At 35.9% G+C, this 17,197-nt stretch overlaps 2 protein-coding genes across 8 annotated transcripts; one reads left to right on the top strand and one right to left on the bottom strand.

Annotated features, from left to right (window-relative positions):
- Positions 1-5,644, bottom strand: Rpn13 (Regulatory particle non-ATPase 13). Of its 5 annotated transcripts, none has more exons than XM_053763615.1 (6): positions 5,488-5,644; positions 5,072-5,412; positions 4,739-4,953; positions 3,745-3,932; positions 2,697-2,941; positions 1-453 (listed from the first exon to the last, which is right to left on the bottom strand). In XM_053763615.1, exons 2-6 carry the CDS (start codon positions 5,399-5,401, stop codon positions 205-207), a joined length of 1,227 nt encoding a protein of 408 aa, XP_053619590.1. In that variant the 5' UTR covers positions 5,402-5,412; positions 5,488-5,644; the 3' UTR covers positions 1-204. The 5 variants fall into 5 exon arrangements, with proteins under 5 accessions (XP_053619590.1, XP_053619613.1, XP_053619596.1 ...); XM_053763638.1 differs by having other exon boundaries at positions 1-330; XM_053763621.1 differs by having other exon boundaries at positions 2,733-2,941.
- A 1,123-nt stretch (positions 5,645-6,767) lies between these two features.
- Positions 6,768-16,989, top strand: LOC128680488 (uncharacterized protein). Of its 3 annotated transcripts, none has more exons than XM_053763704.1 (6): positions 6,768-6,929; positions 11,689-11,864; positions 12,453-12,556; positions 12,840-12,899; positions 14,867-15,029; positions 15,574-16,989. In XM_053763704.1, the coding sequence occupies exons 1-6, from the start codon at positions 6,911-6,913 to the stop codon at positions 15,691-15,693; spliced, it is 642 nt and encodes a 213-aa protein (XP_053619679.1). In that variant the 5' UTR covers positions 6,768-6,910; the 3' UTR covers positions 15,694-16,989. The 3 variants fall into 3 exon arrangements, with proteins under 3 accessions (XP_053619679.1, XP_053619663.1, XP_053619672.1); XM_053763688.2 differs by lacking the exon at positions 6,768-6,929 and adding an exon at positions 9,581-10,858; XM_053763697.2 differs by lacking the exons at positions 6,768-6,929; positions 12,840-12,899 and adding an exon at positions 9,605-10,858.
- The last annotated feature ends 208 nt before the right edge of the window (positions 16,990-17,197 follow it).

The following is a 17,197-nucleotide window of genomic DNA, read 5'->3' as shown; positions in this document are numbered from 1 at the left end:
TCTGCAGCAAATACTAATTTATTCATGAATGAACATTCAATTTATACATTTCAATTACTTCTACAAATACATTCGTGCATTCCGTCATGACATCAGATTGCAAAAAAATATTTTTATTCAAACATTTACCAATTATTATGAATATTAATTATAAGTTTATACGTAACTGTTACAAAGTTACAACGGAAAACAATAAAATTGCTATTAATCCAAAGACATTCCAGCGTCACCGTCTTTCTTATCTCTCTTTTCGTCTTTGGGGTTCTCATCCTTTTTCTTATTTTCATCCCCGTCAGACTTTTCCTCTGCAGCCGATGTATTCTCCAGGGCCTTAAAGAAGGCATTCATGTCACCTGTGTTAGCAGCAGACACAACTTCGGGAGCCAGCCCGAACTGTGATATAACTGGACCTATCTGCCCAGAAGTTAGAGCAGATGAAAACTGGTTTGCTGCCTGGAATTTAAGAATTAATCATAAAATAGGATAAATATATTTTAAAATGATGAATTAAGCTAGTGAAAGCATGATTAAGTCAGGGAAGAACCAGTTTTAATTATTCCATTGATGTATAAAAAAAATTATAACAAAAAGCATTTTTGAAGCCTTTACTGTTTTTATGTTGGATTTAATATTTAATCATTACTTTAGTGTTCGAGATTTTGCCACCACTTACCCCCATAAAAGTATAGAAAATATCCAAACATATCAATTTTGTTAGTGACTTTTAGGAAGTACAACACAATGCCATGCAAAAAAATAACGTGGACGCATAAATACATATGGAAGAACCGACTTCAAAATTAAATTTATTTTGTAACATTTGAATGGAATTGGTTCATCCTATTATTGCTTATGAGAAACTATTATCATAGTATAGTATCTTTATCCTATTTTATGACTTATACCTCTCCATTTTTTAGCAACAAACCAGTTTCATTGGCTACTCCAGACAATGTAAGTTGTGTCTGCTGTACACTGACGACTCAGATCGTCAGATTTCTTTACTTGACAGAAGCAGGAATACGTTGGGTGTATGACGTATACTTGTAGACCACATCATTTAAAATAAAAATACATTATTCCACATTATGTGCTGTAGACACGCCATACACACGACTTATTCTATGACAGGAACAAAAACGTGCAAAATTATTCAGTTAGAAAATCATGCAAGTGGGTCCAAAAGATAAAAATAAAAAGCATTTCACAAGGATAATAAGTCAAAAAGAATGGATACACAGGAAGAGGATAGGCAAAGAAAATTAAGGAAGAAAAGAAACTTCTCTTGCGCTTGCTATATTTATAAATCGCAAGCGTATTTGGAATCACAAACGTGTTTCGGGCTCATCTGAACAATGGTGATTGTTGTGATACTAAATTTGAAGTCGGTTATTTTAGAAAAAAAAACACATACTACTAATAAGCTTCGCTTCGTTATCAATCGTTACTGCACACCCGCAACCGCAAGCCTAAATGGATGATTTCTGTCGTTCGTGGATTCTGTTAACATCTGAATTCACGGAAGACAGTAACCACACTAAACAGCGAAGAACAACACCTGTCATGTCGATGGTATGGCATGTGGATGGGATACCTGCCATAACAGGCAGTAGAAATGTGGCGAAGCTAGATTAAGTCACCTACTATTTTGCAAAATATATGGTGGCTCGTGTACTCTTAAGATTTATAGGCACCATGACAAGCTGAATATCTAATGCACGCTACACACTATCACCGAAGTCGGAGAGGTGCCGACGCGAATGCACGAACATTGCGCAGTTTGTATGAGAACTTTTATTTACCGCAAGGAAAAACCAGCAATGTACGTCGAATCTGCCAAAATTAGTTTTACGGCCTGTTAGCCGAGAGTGTATAGCCGGCATAAGATTTTGAGTGCAACAAATAGCAAGAAATATAACTACGCAGCAACGAGACATACATGATACATCAATTGGAATGAGAACTATGTAGTCATTCTAGTATATATTATTTCGTATTTTTTAAATTAGTGTTGCAGCATGGATAACTAATAAAAAACTGTACAAGTTTGACAATGTTTTTCTATATAGTTTGTCAATAGTATTAAAATATAGAGTTACTTTAAATAGTTATTTTAAAGAATAGGTCTCTGGTAATAGCGGTATCCCGCCATATTGATATTTCGAATGGCGTGACCAGCTTAAAATATTTTTAAAGTCAATACTTTAAAAATCTTTTAAACTAAGTTGAAAATCTAAAGAGTTCCCGCAATCTTGACATTAACGATTAATGCCAAGTAAAGGTTTGTGTCTATATTAGATAGCAGAATAATTGGCTTCGATTTCAATCGAAATTCGACCTACGGTCAAACGCTTCTTGTCTTCATAAAACTTGTAAAGTTTTTTCGAATTGGAAAAGTAAGTATATTATGTATTTCATTAAACATGTTATTTTTCAAAACCCTTAACAAATCGAAATATATATATTCAAGGGATATTCAAGATGTTGTCAACTATTATGTTTGTGAACAAAAAGAAATGTACAAGGCTAAATAATAACTACAATGTCACTTTGCACGGGCTTTAGAATTTAGATCCTCTTTGAATAGGATCCAGTCATTCGGCACAGTGACATACAAAGTGCGTCAAGCCCAAGCGGGGTATACGGTATACATCGAGGTTTGGCGAGAAGCGGGTGCGCAATACGTAAGGGTTCACCTGAGCGAATTGCGGAGAGAGCAGGGTGGTCCTTACATCGTCTTGTGCTTGTCCTTGCGGCGCGGGCGGCAGGTGCGGCTGCAGGCGCGGCGCGTGCGCGGCCGCGGCCGCCACAGCGTCGGGCGCCGCCAGCGCCGCCGCCAGCTCCACGCGCTCGGGCTCCGATCGCGTGCCCGGGCCTTCTGGAGGCGCGGTGCCGAGCCCCGAGAAGTAGCGTTGCAAATCCGATAAAAATATTTGCCCACCTATTCGACATTATTCTAGTTATACTGGTTGAGCTAACTGACCCTAGCTAAATGTCCCCGATGCAGTATCGAAACCGCCGTGTGGCCTCTGAAGTGGTTTGAATGATTACCGCCTACTAGAGACTGGCCTAGTTTTCAAAAGTGCCACCTGAAATACTCATCAATTATGTGATTGATTACAAAGCCTATAAATATGCCGCCCTCGAGCTGGAAACTCACACCCTCTGAATCAAAAATATTATATTCACCTAGTTAAATTAATGGATTATGGCAACTATGAATTATAATGGCTGTGTTAAATAAATTAACTACTTAAAATGAACTGACTATGCTAATTCTTAGTTTTAAAAAGATTGCTTCAATTATTTTGTAATCTACAAAAATCCTGTAGCTAAAATTATATGAAAATATTAGTTGAAGATACAGTTAAATAACACGATATAATAACATAGGTTCACATTAAACATAGCAGTGTCTTGTTAATTCAAGTATAAGTATTTTTGAAATCAATTGTTGAACCATTGGGATTACAAAGAGACCTATTTTGACTCTCTTTCTCTCTCATCTTCCCATGTTCCTGGTTGCTTAAATATAATCTTATGGTTTTTTAGATTTGGCTGTGATTTTACAACCAGCAGCCTGCCTGACGTCGACCCTCCTTGGGAATGCATTTGGTGCTTATCAGCTTCTTAAACGATGTGTCCCTTTGTCACCGCATGCGACATTCACCGGAGGATATGCAGTGGTTCTATTCTAGGGCGGAACCACATGCCTATTTAAACTTTAAACATATAGGTACTCACTTCGAGGCTGAGTCGTGGTGGCAGTGTTTGGGGGCGTAGCCGTCGGAGCTGGGGTGTCCCGGGCGCGCAGTGGAGTGCGGGCCGCAGTGGACTCGGTGGTGCGCGGGGCGCTGCCGCCGCGCGAGCTGCTGTTGCTGCCGGCGTTGGGACGGGTAGAGCTGGTGTTAGCACTGCTGCTGCTGTTATTTCTGAAATTTTATTTAAATACATCTATTAGTCATGGTCTAACTAAGCTTCATGGTCTTAACTATTAATTCTAACTACTAAAGCTTGTAAAAATAAATTGATCCTATACATTTAGGATAACTAATGTTGACTGAGAAAACCATAGATTAACAAAAAAGAAAAAAATTACCTGGGAAAATACTGAACTGATAATTTTATAAGTGAGGAAAATACTAAACTGATAATTTTCCCTGTAATATTTTTAATTTCCTTGTTTTTGCTTACAAATATTCAGCAAATATGTATGTTGAAATTGATGTATGAAATACGAAAAAGTTGACGCAAAAACCATCCAACTTTAGTATTAATAATTGGCTATCCAATACCTACCTATATTCCAGCACAAGCCTATTAGGGACATATGACGCACTTGGTCTGACATTGCTTCCTTTCATGTAAATACCAATGTCGTCACATGTTTTTAAACTTCTATTATTAAATTTCAACAACTTCATTTTTACAATGAGAACAGAGAGCTAACTTGATTACATTACAATTTTCCCTGATATCACAGGTAGCCTCTCAGTTTTACTGACTTTTCCTGACCACCTTGAGCTTTCCTGTCCAATCCAAAGTCACCCTGTCAAATCCAATATAATTGACATAAAGCAAAAACAATGTGCATTTTACTTTTGGCTACAGTCAGTGTAGAGACAACAATCTATGACTTGAAATCAGAATAATTTTGCTTACAAAGTAAATACATGTGTTGTTTTTATTGTGGTGCCACCTATTTAACATAAAATAAAGGTTACAAGTAAGAAATTACCCCATTGTACCAAGAAGTGAGGATAAACCACCCATTTGTCCAACTCCCCCAAAGAGTTGCATTAGTTGTTGTTGCGACATGTTGTTAAGTATATTTTGAAGTTCTCCATCTTGAGTGCCACTTCCACCTCCACCACGTCCTCCAGACGTAGGAGGATTGTTCAATGCTTCATTAATGCGACGGCAGTACTCATCATCTTTATCTGTTTTAGGCTCCTGCAAAATTTATTTTATCTTCAACCTAATAGCCATACTTACATTCTTTATATCATACTATGCTTTCTTGTAACATTATAATGATAACTAATTCCTTAAACATTTAAAATCTACAAACCTGCATCCAAAAGAAGTACTTCTTAGCAAAAGATTTGAACTTTAACACATAGACTCGACCAGTGGTGCACTCATTAACACGAACAAACTCGCAATCATCTGGAAATATTAGTAAATCATCCTCGACTTCTCCCGTAGTTCGATCCTTCCAACAAAAATGCATCAAAGAGTCCTCTCCTTGATAAACGTAAAGCAGGCCCTTTCTTTTGTCAGGGTGAACCATTCTACCCTTAAGAGTCATTCTTCCTGCACGAAACTCTACTATGTGTTTATTTCCTCCAGAACTGCCTCCAAGGGCTGAAGTGTTACCGAATAGTGCAGTGGCAGACATGATGCTGAAAGCTGAAATAGATAATAATAATTATTACTATGTATACGTAAAAGATAAGAGCCGATAAAATATGAGTAAAAATGTACCTTTTGTCAGTCTATTAAATCAACAATTGAAACAAGCAAGAGAAGAAAGGACGAACTTGGGATAATTAATGATCATTCAGCTCAGCCAGCAGAAAATACGATGATGATGAATTTTTTTGACAATCAAGTACTGCTACTACTATAATGACAGTGACGTACAAGCAAACGCTGCAGAAGCCAACAAAATGTCTATGGTACGGCTCAAGGCACGGCTCGGCTGAACTCATCTATTCTCTAAGGGCTAAACTGCATTGACTACATCGCTGCGTCCGGTGATTAGACTTGCGTGGAGGGAGTTGCAGACAAAGAAAACTATATATTTCATCACATCTTTAGTTTCGATCATAAAAGAAAGAAAAATGTATGTTAGATATGAGAGATTAGCGCTCTGATCTTTTATCCCACTTGTGTTATTGTTTATAGAAAAAGTTAAAACCACGGAATTAGTAGGTACACGGAGTACTTACTAAATCCATGGTTAAAACACACTTTACAAAAAGAGACAAAATATACTTTCGCTTGAAGTATGCTTTAATATGTTTATGAACAATATGGAATGAAGCTTGCTTTATGACAAACATCAAACTTTATAGATGGCGAACTAGCGAAACTACATTTTCCCGGCCCAATCTACTGATGAGGGACCGAAAAAATATCAGCGCTCTGCCTCATAGATTTAGAAGAGCCCCGCGCGGGATGGGATAATTTTAGATGTAAACGCACATCTAAAATTAATTTACTCTTAGGTTTAGCTATTTTAAACGAAGCTATCTGTCGTCACTTTAGTTTTCATTCAACATTGCATTGCATGAAAGCCATTTTCACATAACTTCAAATAATTCATTCTATCTAGTGTTGCCGAAAAATCTACATCGATATCAGTAGTTGACCTTGAACTGGACAACAGATTTATATATTTTGTATTTCACCATAAGCCATATTTTAAAAATTGAATAAAAATAGATACATATTTTTTCGACTTAGTCCGGTAGGAATCCAAATTCGCCTAGTTTTATTACACGTGATGGCGGGATGACTTACGTATTTCGCTTTTTATTTCATAAAGAGGTAAGCCTAGCTATGGCCTCTCCAATCCAGCAGTACTTAATGCGCTAGCCCGTCGGCTTTAGTTTTAATTGTGTTTGTAATATCTATATTCTATAGATATTATCGATATTCTTTCAATAATGACCTATCTATATACATGCTATATAGAACACTAATCCTTTCATTCATTTTATTGAAAAAATATTTTTGTCGTCCGTCACTGTCACTCATTGACTCATTCATTTTACGTAGTTTAGTTTAGGTAGGTACCTACTGTAGCTGTCTGTACACATATTTTTGTAAACGAAAGGAACTGTAGACTACATTGTGAAATATTTTTACAAGCCCAAGACTGAGTATTTCTTAATCATCTACAATGAGCAACATTCAAACTGGTAAGATACTATCCTACTAAAATACACAATGTTTTGATATTCGGCAACTGATTGCTCACTTGTCTACTTCGTAAAGTGGTTTTGTTGTGCAGTATTTGACTGTAATAATATATACATATGTTTTTTCGTCTAACCAATTACCTAATGAATCCTTTCAACTTGTCTAAATTAATGTTTTTTCATTCGTAGATAACTGTGGACTTACTACCTACTCGAATTCGTTCCATAGATAACTGACACATCAAGACCACTATACTGATTCATAAATTATACCTATCTTTAGCTTGGCTATCAATAGATACATATCTATATATTGATAGGTATAATTTCGAACCGATTAAAAATAGAATTATTCTGAAAAAGTAATCTAATAATCCTTCAAAGACTGGCAAAGTATGAGGGATATATTGCAGTAATATCCCATTATAAGTTAGAACACGTTTTTACAATATACATTGATAAATACTACAATAATACAAAGTTTGGAAAATACATTACCACCACAATGGTACCTACTTACAACAAGTATTTTGGGATGTTCCACCAATATTTGGATGTCTGGCAATGCTGGTACAACATCTCAACAATAGAATATTTAAAAATAAATAAGTACTTACATGTAAACCTAATACTATTAATACCTAATACTTGAGTTGCAGTTGTGCGATATGTTTGAGGAAGCTAGAATAATCACTTCTGTAACTAAAGTTCCAAAACATAATAAATTAAAAATTCCAAAGTTTTATATCAAAAGTTACAAGGGGGTAATCTTTGGAACTACTGAACTCAGTTGCCGGTTGACTGGAAGAGATTCCTCCATGGGATAAGTCCGCCATTGCTAGTGCTTTTTATGTTTCTATGTCTTTGTGTTTTATTATGCAATAAATTTATTTCAAACATAAAACTACTTTTATGCTTTAAAAATTAAAGTCATTAGGTGATGTTTAACTGGAGAAATATCTCCAGTTAAATACAATGCAATTATTAAACCTTATCAAAATACACAAGCCACAATATTTATTTTTGCTTTTAAAGTATTTGAATTTAATGCGAGGTTTAAAAGTTACGAGGATATATTCAGTTGCACACTTGCACCCACTCATTCAAAATGCCATAAGGGGGTTTCAACTATACTATCAGCGGAATACAAAAAAACCTTAGGTATAGTTTCGTCTTGAATGACCAAAAATACTATTAATTCTAGAATGTTGTAAATTGTTATGCATGTAGCATACATCCCTCCATGTGATATGTTTGTAATTATTGCATAGTCTGAATAATGGTTTTAGAGATTTGGATGGTCAACCAAAAGCTAGTTATTTATATAAATCACCCTGGTTTATATGGTTTCGTCTGCGTGATTTCCCAAGGGAGTGGTTCTTTTTCCGAGATGTAAGGTATATGTCCTTCTCTGTACTTCAAACTATATGTATGAAAAATTTCAAGAAAATTGGTTGACTTGTGAAGAGATAACAAACAAATAAAACTGTGATCTTACTTTCGCATTAGTTAGGATATAGTAACCAAGCAAAATAGGTTCAGGGGACTGATGGTGGAAACCGAAACGGGTTATTAATAATATGCAATTTAAAAAATGCAGTTAATTTGAAATTACAGACAATTTTATTTTATTTATTTATATGGATTATGTGGATATAATTAAATAAAATTATAGTCAAATAAAGTACCAAAAAAACAAATGTCACAATTATGAAATAAATTACTATTAATTAATTCCAACTAATATTATAATATAAATGCGAAAGTAGTTTGTTTGTTACCTCTTCACGCTTTATCTACTTTACAGATCTCATTGAAATTTAGCATAGGTAAGTACATGTAGTTTTTAATAATCTAAGAGTTTGAAGTACCTACGGAGAAAAACATACCGGAATTTCATCCCGGAAAACTTAAAGACAACCACATTTTCTTATGTAATTTAATTTCACATATTAGTATGGATGTACAATGTGCTGAAATCTTTTTGCAAAACCGAGTTTAGCTTGTTACATGTATGGCGGAAGTGTCAGATAGCGACATATTTCATAATTTCATAATCATGACAATACCTATGTCGGATCTCTATCGGGACCTAACGGGAACTCGATACTAAGATAACCGAGATATATGTACTTACCTAGGTAAGTATATCTCGATTATCTTTAAACTTATTTTATTTAAGAAGATAAATCTTATTTATAAGTAATTTGTTCATTAATGAAGGAAAAATATGTGCATAATTCCTATTCTGGTTCACTTGAATTCGTTTAACAAACCTAAAGAACACTGGCTCTTCAGTTGAATGTAGTTCCTGGTGGCGTCGCAACATACAGCTCAGCAGTAATATGCATAATAATAACGATTATTGCATAAATACCTACATTTATTACTAAATCAAGACAAGATGCGTACAAGTTTTATGATATTTCGGAAACGAAATGGCATTGCTAAGATATAACGGTCAGTGAACGATGCCAATATGTGCCTAAGTGCCTATAGCACAATGTGAATACAACAGACATTATCAAATAAAAAAGTGAAGGGGAAGGGGAAAAATACCTACTAAATGACATCTGTTGACATAAATAAACTTTATTATTAATAATTAATAAGATTTTTGTAAGAAACAACGAAAGAAAACCTTTATTCGGCTAAACAAATTTGATGATTGAGATTGCGAAATACCTACATAGGTAGGTACCTTCTTGATGAGTTAGCTATTCAACTTCATTCGACACTAAAGAGTTTTTACAAGAGCGCAAGCGCGTCCTTATAAAATGTTGCTTCGTAAAAGTTTCTCTAAAGCAGCAGCAAGTAATGACTCATAGATATCAGTCGTGCAATCTTGTGGTTTTTTGTTGAGTTTCGACAATTCAATGACGCAACGCAACGTAACTCGTCTGTTGGCGATCAAATCCCCGCGCTCGCATGCCTGGTGCTGCGGGCACTGTCAATAAACTTTGGCCGTACAAGGTGAGCTCACTGAATGTTATTTTGTTCGTCGTCGCTCGAATAAAAACCTGTACCTGCTTAGATTTATTTGTAAGCTCTACATGTTTTCAAATGCGTTTCCATTTTTATAATTACTGTCCACGTTTCTGTAGCAATTTGCAGATTTTATAGTAATGATTTTAGAGGTCAAGATCATATAAAAAAATTGCTAAATTACGGAACTCGCATGGTTGCTGGTGAAAGTGGCAAACACGAGTACTCGGGCAGCGGCGCGAGACGGGCGCGGGCGGGTGTACTGGTCTGAGCCAGACGTGGCGGAAGAAGCGGACTTATTGCGCGCAGGCCGCGCATGTATTGCTGTCGTTTGTGTTCTTGTGTCGCTAAAAGCACGTAATGTTTATAATGCCGTGCTAGCTTCTTACTATTTATCATGCAATAAATACACATTTACGTTCTGTGATCTTGATATTGCCTCAAATGTGCATAAAACATTATAAAGTCGTGTGTAACCAAGGAGAATCCAATCGGATAAGTCTGGTGAAAATTAAAATATGTTATATTGCCGCGGAAGAGGCAGATAGTGGTAAGAGGAATGGCTAGTGATGAGACGTCGAGTGGCGGCGGGGGTATGGAGCCGACGAGCTTGGAGTACATGGAAGATCCGTACTTCGTGCCACCGGACGACGACTCGACGCCGAGCTTCGACGTTGCAGTGGACGAGCTGGACGAGGCCGAGGAGCTGACCAGCTGGCCCCACGACGACGCGGACGCCGACTGGCGCGCGCTGCCGGACCTCGCTGACGCTGCGCTCTGCATTGAGACAGAATTCTATATGGACAATCGCCGGCGACGATTGCGTATATTTAGAAAAAAAATGCGCGAAGTCAGAGTCACGTTCCAAGATCTATCAAAGCCTTATCTTGCCAAAGTATCAAGTCACACGAATTACAAAAAGTTTTTAGGTATCACACTTGGAGGTGAGTTTAAAAAAAGCGAGTAAGAATACACGGAGAGTAGGTACTCTTTAGGTAGAATACTCCTCTCGGAAGTCGTTGGCATCATATCATCTGCTAGAAAAGAACTGACGTTTTCCAAACTGTTAAACGCACATTTTCCAAATGTATCATTACATTCTCGATTATATTATCTCTCAAATAAAATAAAAACTAAATCTAAATCGGTTTTGCCGTTTGGTTGCTACGATGCCATAAACAAATCCTGACGTCAAGGGGTTAAAGATTAAAATGACATGGCGCCTTTCTCTAGGCTCGGGCAGATTAGCCTAGCTTTACCTACTACCTAAGTAATTAACAAAATTCAAAATCTGTTCTTGACGTCTTTGGAGAAGGGTCTGCGGTGAAGTTTGTTGCGCTGCTTCTGCATCACATGCGCTTGTGAAGTCGTCAGTAGACTTAGTTAAATGTAAATTTTTGAAGTCAATTAGGGATTTATATCATCCTAAGTTAAATAAAGAATGTTACTTGTGGATAGTATTATTTTCATTTATAGTTTTCATTAAATATAATTATTCAATACGAGCTCACCACTCGGTTTGTGTTCGGATTGGATAGAAAGGTTACCTTCCTATCCTATTCGTAGTACCTACTACGAATATAAAATTCAAATTGTGTAAATATTGAAACTGACAATATGGAAGATTGAAGGTCTTTTACTCGGTTTTAATATTTATTTGATTGACGATTACCTAGTCTTCTATTCTATTTTTTCACGAAAGCTCATCCTGGCAAATTCCCAGGTAAATTCGAGACGTGGTAGGCCTTCTGATTTTTTTCGTTTTTGTCATCAGCCGAGGAAGCCATGCCCGCGGCCGGCGGGCCCGGCGGGGCCGGCGACCCGCACGTGGTGGACGAGCTGGCGGGGCTGACGCCCGAGCAGGCCGAGCAGCTGCGCGCCGAGTGGAGTCGCGAGCTCGCCAGGGTGGAGGACGAAATCGCGACGCTGCGGACCGTCCTTCAGAGCAAGGTAGCGCTTCCACTAGAGCTACCACTCGATAGGCAACTATCGATACTATTGTTTTTTATCAATAATATTACTCCAAAATAACTATCGATAGTTCGGTGACAATAGTTTCCACCTTTCAGAGAGTGTAGGTCTGCAATTCACATCTCACTATCGGCAGTGTGACGCCATAGCAAGCACAAGATATGTGACGGCGAATCAATCGATCGATAGTGAAATGTGAATCTGTAAACTGAACCTATTTACTAACATTTTCTACTTTTTAAGTTGATAAAAATTGTCTAGATTTAAATAATGCGCCATTATCGCAACTTACATGTGGTTAGGTAGTCATTTTATTTTAATATAGACAAGCAAGCTAGTCAGGGGCAACATTGGTACAACTCTATACACTTATCCAAGTTTATTCAAATATATTTAACATATAACAATATCCATTGTATAATGTGTTTTTCACATTGATAAACATAATTCGCACATATGACTTCATATTTACCTTTCGTTCATTCTTTTCCTCGCCACCTTTACCTATTAGAAATGTAAATTTTGTTTTTACAAAAAATAAGAAAAGTTTCAATTTTTCATCGACAGATCCGCCAGAGCTCCGAGCTAAAACGGAAACTTGGCATTACCGTGTGGAAGGAAATAACTGAAGATGTCAATCAGGGTCTGAAAAACGTGAAAGAAAGCCAAGTGTAAGTAAACTAATTATAATTGTGATGATATGAAATTGATAATTATCATTTTATTAATAACAACAAAAGTAAAAGCCTTAAAATGTTAAATATCAATTTTTTTCTCGAGGGTTAGAACTAGAAACATTTTATCCTTGTTGAGGTTCATGTGGTAGAGGCGCACTTTTGCATTATGTAGTGACCCCGCTTTATAGATTCCTGCCTGAGCCTGCCTTTATTTACAGTAGAATTGGTGATGCGTTATTTTTTCTTTTCATTTCACATATGATTTATTATGCAACAGCTATCAAACGATAGAAACACGCGTGGCTGATCTTACAAAGGCTGTGACTGAAGCACCAATGTGAGTATGGCATTTTGTAAATATCACTCGCTATATATGAGAGGATTGGAATTAATATAAATAGTGATAAGAACTTAATCGAAAACATCAATAATTACTTGCATTTTATTCTTATTTCTAAATACTATCTGAGCCATACATAAAGGTTATTTATCTAATTTAATATTTCAAGTAAATGATACAATATATAAAGCATGAATCATAATTTACATTCAAGTGAAAAACTCTGTATTCTGTTGTCAGTAATATGTACATACAGATTTTGGAATCACTAGCAAAATTCACACAGAACGTGTTTAGTATAAATAAATGTATGTCCAGTATGTGCTCTGGGGAAAGTAGAAGAACTATATACATCACTGAAATCTCTTTCGATTTCCCCGTCAGTCTATACGAATAAGCTTGAAATTATAATGCCAACTGTGTCTCGAAGCATGATCTCACAGTGTTAATCGAAAGCGTACATAATAATAACAAACGAGCTATTTATGTATGTTTGCTATCTATAATGTTATACCTATTGGTATCGTAGTGGTGATGGTTTTATTATTTATTCATAACTAGCTTTTGCCATCTATTTGCATGAAGAATTTAAAAAATATATCCAATGTACAAATTTGGCGTTTCTTCAATTTTATTATATATTGATTTTATTATATATGATGATGATATTGATATTAGTAGTTTAGTACATTCGTTGCAATTGGAAATACGAACGAAAATAGTCTCAAAAAAGTAATACAATGTGGAATCGAGATAAAAATAAATTCATAAAGGAAGAATTGAAATTAAATTTCACCGGTATTACACTTCCTAAATTATTGCTATCTCAATATTTTGATTATTTGAACACTTAGCTAGTGTTATGTTACGATGAGTTCGGATTCCTAGCTAGACTAAGTCGACCGCGTATTCACGCGGTGAGTATACCATACGCTGTTATACCGTGTACTTTAGTTTTCAGCCGTAAAAAAGATTCGGGGACATCAAACTTCCAAAAAAGATGGTGTTACATTTCACATTAAATTCTTATCGTATTATTTGTATTTTACAACATTTAATCACACATTTAAAAAAACATTGTTTACAAAGTGCCGTCGGGTTGCCTCAGAAACAAGGATCAGATCTCTGTCATAGATATTTATTTTTGGTTTCGTTTATCCATGTGGAAAGGCAAAGGGATCTAAGCCCATACAGCCGCCTGTCATAGACATAGCCATTTTGTTAAACGACGTCGATAGTCTTCGTAAAATACGGTTTGAGAGGGAATGCAAGATTTGTTATGAATTGATTGTTTTACTTGTGTGGTGTTGTAGTTATAGATGCCGGACTATCGATAGTATGACTGATTTTCGAAGTCATAAAGTTAGTATCACGCTACTATCGATAAACTATCACTATCGCAACATCACTAAATTTGATTTTTATGTGCACGCCATACTGCTTTTGCGTGTAACCCTTACCCAAAAATTGCCACAAAGATTTAAATAGAAAAAAAATATCATTTTTTTGTTTATCTATGATGACGTTATGATAAAGCCGGCGAAACCGACCATCAAGGCGAAGCTTCGGTGGTGTAATACATAAATCTAAACCTGTTAGATCTTTCTAATGTAAATTTAGATTTAAGTAATATAAAATGTGTGCAAATTCCCTATATCTTTAAGTAAATTATGTTCTAACCCGAAGGATTATTTTCTATGTTGTCTATCCAGAATACGGAATGTACCTAATTGAAACTGGTTTCTCCCAGTGTTATATTATTTGTTCTTTGTAATATCTAAGATAGATTTTTTTATACTTCAATAATGCTATACTATTTATTATTTCCGTAGATAGGTATAATATTTAATTTAATTGATTGTATATCATCATGATAATAAATTGCATCTGGTTGACAAACACATCAGACGTTTGACAACAGCATCGTTTGGAGAGAAAATTTAAACGCGGATCTTTTTATGTAGATACCAAAAAACTGAATCTGTGATAAAAACCACTGCGGAGAAGACCACGTCGATCCTGGGCGGCATCACTGCCGGCGTGTCCAGCAAACTCGGCCAGATGCGCAACTCGGAGTCCTTCCGTTCCATCGAAGAGCGAGTCGGCTCGGCCTATGAGAATGTTAAGGTAAGCTCTTTTTGTATACAAAGAAAACTATAGACACTGTTATATTCTTCGTTTCCCTTATACAAGAGAAAAGCGTATTAGATGCGAGAAGAAACAGGCAGAGCGCTAATTATCATGTCCCTTATCACTTACAATCTTCGTTTTCTATCTCTTTAGGTAAATTAGTGTCTAGTTTGATTTATGTACCTACCTGTCAGTTGACGTCACATAACACGTCGGTCCTCTGTTGTCTAATTGGAAACCTACCGTGACAATATCTGGTATCTTTAAAGTTACTCGAAAAATAAATCTGTAGGATTGGGCCACTCCAGATCTTCCCGTGGATGTCATAATAGGTGACTAAGGACTAAGGCACGTAGCCTTTCAAATCAGATCATTTATTGCCATCCATATTATATATACATCAGTCCATATTATATAGTCAGCCATATTATACATCAGTCCTCTAAGCACTAGACAGCTTACGGGGAGCAATACATATTATGTATAATTATGTTTAAAAATAAATATTTGATACTAAAAACACGACATTTAATTATTACAGGGTAAAGTAGCCTCCCGGTCCAATTCCACACAGAGCTTCGACGAGGCGCTGCGCGACGCGTCGCGCGCCGCCAGCGGCGCCACGTCCCCCACCATCCCCGAACACAAACCCTTGCCTTAATGCGGCCCCAACCTCGCCCCACGCCGACTTCACTGGAACATCACTCCTTTCAGCAAAATACTGGTGAAATCTCTAATATGTGTATTTTTTTTTCTAATTCGTAATTTCTTCTCTTCGAATTTCTTATTACGAACATTGGTGTCAGACTTTATTCAGGTCATTGCCAACTAGCAGAAAAAACCTGTAGTAAATAAAAGATGAGCTCATTTATGTTTGGTTAAATTTATGTCGATGTTACGCTTTAAAAAGAATATAATGTTAAGAGTACCTGTTGTTCATTCGAAGTACTTTAATAAGGTTTCGTCGAGTTTCGCTTCAAGATACCTTTAATATGTTTTTTTTTATTGTATTAAGATAATTTCACTGCACCTTTCCAAGCCCTTTGTTTTTTTCAGTACAAATCGAAATAAACTACATACCTAAGCGGAGGAAAAATTAAAATTGAAATTTCTGTCACAGCTTCATTTGTATCTTGTTAATGTAATGTACAAACTTGTGATAGCAATTCTTTTTCGTTATTTGGGTAACAAATCAAAGTATTTCGGCGTGGTAATTGAACTGATAAGTGGTAATTTGAGACTGTAGGGCTTTTTTTAGTGTTCGAATAATTATACTTATTCACATTTCATTATTTGTGCCTAATATTGCATTCCAAAAAGATTATGTCACTCGAGTGTCGTCGTTTTAACATTTTATCACTATTTATATTGAGTACATAGACGATAAGTAGATGTGAGAAAGTAAATGAATAAATCTACTCTGTATTTCCTAACTGTGACTTAACATCGTATAAATTTTACCTAGTACATGTAGTAAATATGTTTTTATGATAAATGTAATAATTAGGCGCTTAACGCAAAAATATTGTCTTAAAATATAGTCATCGTCATGTGAAGTGACGTAAGCTGAAGTAAGTGTATGTGCCGGTAATAGCGGCCGAAATTGCCATGAAATTGATTTGTTTGATGGCTATTGACAGTACTTTTTAAAAAACATTTTTAAGTTATCTGACATAATGCCATTTACGTCACCGTTAGAAAATATCACTCAAATTGTACAATGTTCACGTTGTTATCACTTTAAATGTATTACCATACTATCACACATGTTGGAACCACTAAGAATAAAGATATGGGGCAAATTATTGTGTAAAAAAACATCACTATAACTTGTCGATGCCTGTTAGGTCCATAAAATATATTTTTATAAAATGCTTAGCTTTCTGTTACTTATTAAATATTTCCACTATTTACATTAAATGCCTCAATGGTAAATAAAATGATGTATTATTTCAAATGATTGTTTTATTTTGGATAGTACCTACATTAAACTCACTCGCGTCTCACACTATAGCCTACACTCACACACAGGTGACATTTACGCGTCTCTGCCGACCATGTTGTAATAGCCATTTTACCGAAAATACATGGTTGATACAGCTATATGTAATATACAGAGTTGCTCAACTCTGACTTCGTTTAGTTGTATGCGGACTCATTGGCGG

Source organism: Plodia interpunctella, chromosome 2 (assembly GCF_027563975.2).
Source record: "Plodia interpunctella isolate USDA-ARS_2022_Savannah chromosome 2, ilPloInte3.2, whole genome shotgun sequence".
Taxonomy (NCBI): domain Eukaryota; kingdom Metazoa; phylum Arthropoda; class Insecta; order Lepidoptera; family Pyralidae; genus Plodia; species Plodia interpunctella.
Note: the sequence above shows the minus strand (reverse complement) of the source record. Positions and strands in the feature narration are given on the sequence as shown.

Coding starts and splice junctions, on each gene's coding strand:
- Rpn13 (XM_053763615.1), bottom strand. CDS start 5,401: ATGTCTGCCACTGCACTATTCGGTAACACTTCAGCCCTTGGAGGCAGT. Junction 4,954..5,071: donor AGTACTTCTTTTGGATGCAG/GTTTGTAGATTT, acceptor TAAATTTTGCAG/GAGCCTAAAACAGATAAAGA. Junction 2,942..3,744: donor CACCACGACTCAGCCTCGAA/GTGAGTACCTAT, acceptor AATGTCGAATAG/GTGGGCAAATATTTTTATCG.
- LOC128680488 (XM_053763688.2), top strand. CDS start 10,474: ATGGCTAGTGATGAGACGTCGAGTGGCGGCGGGGGTATGGAGCCGACG. Junction 10,859..11,688: donor TTTAGGTATCACACTTGGAG/GTGAGTTTAAAA, acceptor TTTTGTCATCAG/CCGAGGAAGCCATGCCCGCG. Junction 12,900..14,866: donor GCTGTGACTGAAGCACCAAT/GTGAGTATGGCA, acceptor CTTTTTATGTAG/ATACCAAAAAACTGAATCTG.